The sequence below is a fragment of the Perognathus longimembris genome, chromosome 3 (genome assembly GCF_023159225.1).
Source record: "Perognathus longimembris pacificus isolate PPM17 chromosome 3, ASM2315922v1, whole genome shotgun sequence".
Classification (NCBI taxonomy): Eukaryota; Metazoa; Chordata; class Mammalia; order Rodentia; family Heteromyidae; genus Perognathus; species Perognathus longimembris.
The window spans coordinates 83,256,836-83,260,215 of record NC_063163.1 but is presented as its reverse complement, the minus strand read 5'-3'; the positions used below and the strand labels follow the sequence as shown (position 1 = coordinate 83,260,215).

At 62.4% G+C, this 3,380-nt stretch overlaps 1 protein-coding gene across 1 annotated transcript; it reads right to left on the bottom strand.

The window, feature by feature from the left end:
* Positions 1-2,868: 2,868 nt before the first annotated feature.
* On the bottom strand, positions 2,869-3,144 carry Hrk (harakiri, BCL2 interacting protein). The gene has a single exon (XM_048340915.1). It carries the CDS (start codon positions 3,142-3,144, stop codon positions 2,869-2,871), a length of 276 nt encoding a protein of 91 aa, XP_048196872.1.
* Between the last annotated feature and the right edge of the window lie 236 nt (positions 3,145-3,380).

Here is a 3,380-nt window from a genome sequence, read left to right as displayed (position 1 = left end):
GGAGTTGGGGGGAAGTGAGACCCCCCAGATTAAGCCATAAGCACAAGGTAGAGAGAGCAGAGCGCAGGAGCCCCAAGTCGGGATTGCAGGTGGCCGGAAGCAGGGCCAGACAGGGACCCCCAAGTTTGGAGGGACCCAGGGGGCAGGAGCGCAGAGTCCAGAGAGAGAGAGAGGGGTATGGCGCTGGAGGAAAGTCTAGGGGGCATTCTGGGGTCAGGAAGCCCCAGGCCTGAGAACCCTGGATTGTGTGGCTGCGGGAGACCTCAAAATCAGTGGGAGGGCACCCCAGGGGCAGGTGGGCGAGAAGTCCTCAGGACAGTGCACCCAACTAACTGGAGAAAGAGGGGAGTAGATGGTATGACAGGATTCCCAGCCGTGGCCCTCGCCTCCATACAGCGCCAAGGAAACTCCACCAAGGAAACTCCTCCATGACCCGTCCTTTGGCCCGCACCCCAGTTTAGCAACTTCTCACCAGTCTCCGGGCGCAGCGGGAGGGGGGGGCTCCCTGACCGCCTGACCAGCAACATCTTCCAGGCCTCGGAGGAACCCCAGTCCCAACTTGTACGCACCCCGACACAGACATGAAGTCCCGGCCCGGGGCCCGGCCCTCTGCCGCCTGAATGGGCTGCCCGACACCCCACCCTGCCGTCAGGAAGGGAGTCCTTCTGCCCGTACCCCAAGACCCCTCCTCACTGCTCCGGTCCCTTCTTTCCCTCCAATTCTCTTTCCAGCATCTAGTTCTCCAGGGAGTTTCCTCCTTTTCTCCAGTTTCTCCAAGGCCCCTTTCCAGCCCCAAATCCTGGTCTGCTTATTTGTTGTTGTTTCTTCCCCCCTACCCTCTCTTCCTTCACTTCTCCCTTCTTTCCTTTGCCCAAATCCCAAGGCTTTTCTTTTCCGCCCCGGGATTCCGCAGCCCTGGTTCAGGCCCTTTGCCCAGGATTAGGGGGGCAGGAGATAGAAGAACCGGATGGGGACCTCCAGCGCCCCCAAAGCACTCGCTTCTCTCCGCCAGCAGCGCCCGGGCCGCGCGGGCCCACGCGACATCTGTCGCCCGCGCTCCCGGCTCACACCCCGCTCACCCCCGCAGCTCCCCGGGCGCTGCCACCCCCCCACGCTCCGGCTGCCGCCTCTCCCTGTGGGCGCAGACGCTCGGGCCTCGCCCGCGGGCGCCACGCCAGCTTCCCAAGGTGTCAGAGCGCAGCGGGGCTCGGCGGAGACCAGAGCTGGGGTGAGGAGGGGGAAGAGGGGACATTCAGGGACCCGGACATCCCAGCTAGGTCGCCTCTGCTCTCCACTTCGTGCCCCGAGGGAACTCCCCATTCTCTGCCACGCATCACCCAAAGCGCCTAGCACTGTGCCAGGCAGGCCTCCAGATCCTACCCAACAACAACGCCAACTTCCAAGCACTTTTTCCCCACCGGGAACACACTGGGTACTCCCGTAGCTACTTTCCATCCCTGCACAGTGCCTGGTATACAGCAAGCACTCAAAACATCCGTGCCCGGGCCTGCCACTCGGTTAGAGCTCAATGTATACATGCTTCCTTATGAAGTCTTCCCCTTAAGTTTCCTTAAGAGTCTAGCATATTCCACCCCACTAGCTGGACGGCTTCTCCTCCCAGGACAGCTCCTCCCGGCTGCTCCTGGCTGCTGACAGTGGTGGCCAAGCTCCTGAAACCTCTTGGGAGAAGGAGGCCCCCCCCCCCCAAGTTGAGCGGGCAGAGAAAAAACTGTAAGGTGTTTGGGCCTTGAGGGGCAAAGACAGTTGGAAACCTCTAATGGGAAGGGAGAAGTTCTGCGGAGATGGAGAGGAAGGGTGTCAGAAAACCGGGGGAACAGCACTAGGGGGCAGGGATGGGGAAGAACGGAGTTGAGAGTAGAGGCCAGAGGCCTGCGATGCCTAAGGTTTCAGCCTGGTTTGCAACCTCCTGGACACTTGTAACTTTGCTTGGTGTGTTTAGGTGTGCTGCTGGTGGGAAGGTGGGAGGTGGAGGCACCGGGAGAGCCCAGCAAGATTCCCTGGAGAGGAGGAAGAGAAGGAGGACAAGAAGGGAAGAAGAGAAAGGAAGAAGGAAGGAGGAGGAGGAGAGGAGGAGGAGGAGGAGGAGGAGGAGGAGGAGGAGGAAGGAGAAGGAGGAGAAGAAGAAGAAGAAGAAGAAGAAGAAGAAGAAGAAGAAGAAGAAGAAGAAGAAGAAGAAGAAGAAGAGCAAGAAGGAGAAGACGGAGGAGGAGGAGGAGGAGGAGGAGGAGGAGGAGGAGGAGGAGGAGGAGGAGGAGGAGAAGAAGAAGAAGAAGAAGAAGAAGAAGAAGAAGAAGAAGAAGAAGCAAGAAGGAGAAGACGGAGGAGGAGGAAGAGGAGGAGGAGGAGGAGGAGAGAGAGGAGGAGGAGGAGGAGAAGAAGAAGAAGAAGAAGAAGAAGAAGAAGAAGAAGAAGAAGAAGAAGAAGAAGAGGAGGAGGAGGAGGAGGAGGAGGAGGAGGAGGAGGAGGAGGAGGAGCAGCAGCAAGAAGGAGAAGACTGAGAAGGAGAAGGAGGAGAAAGAGAAGATAGAGGAGGAGGAGAAGGAAAAGGAGGAGGAGGAAGGAGGCAGAAACGGTAGCTGTGCCACTTGTAAGGAAGAATGGGGAGTGGGCAGGAGAAGGGAGGGGTGGAGACGCTTCGTGGCTGAGACTAGAGCAGAAGGGAGGAGAAGAAAGCCAAACTTGCCCCTCTCGGGCTCCCGGGCCAGCCCGCGCCTGCAGCGCCCAGCTGCCGCGCCCTGGCTGCCTCTCTCCACCTCCCCAGCATCTCTCGCTCGCTCGCTCGCTCGCGTACCTGTTGCTCGATCCGGCTGGGTCTCGGCTCTGGCCCCTCCAAGAAGCCCCGCGTTCCTACAAGTTCCGCCTGCCGAGCAGCCAGGCCGCCAGCGCCGCCACCTGCGCGGCCGCGCACAGCCAGGGCCAGCAGCGGGGGAGCGCGCGGGGCGCCCGCGGGCCCCGGCTCCGCGCGCGCCGCCGCCGCACGGTGCGCTGGTGCAGCTCGTCGCCCAGCGCCTTGAGCCGGGCGGCCGTGAGCTGCGCGGCCGACGATCGCAGACCCAGGCGGCCGGCGCTGCAGGCGCACACGGCCGGGGGGCCGCGGCCGCGGTGCAGCGGACACGGGCACATGACGGCTGGCGAGCCCCGCTCCCTCCCCGCGCTGCGGCCGGCCCCTCGCCCGCTCCCCCTCCGGCCCGTGCGCCCCGCGCCCCGCGCCGCGCGCTCCGCCGCCGGGGGGCCTCCCCTGGACACCAAGTTTCTCCTTGTGTTGTGCGTTTGTTGTGCTGACGGCGCTATTATTAATTAAAGTGTCACATGGTGGAGGGGGCGGGGAGGGCGCGGGGAGGGGGTTACATCATCCGGCC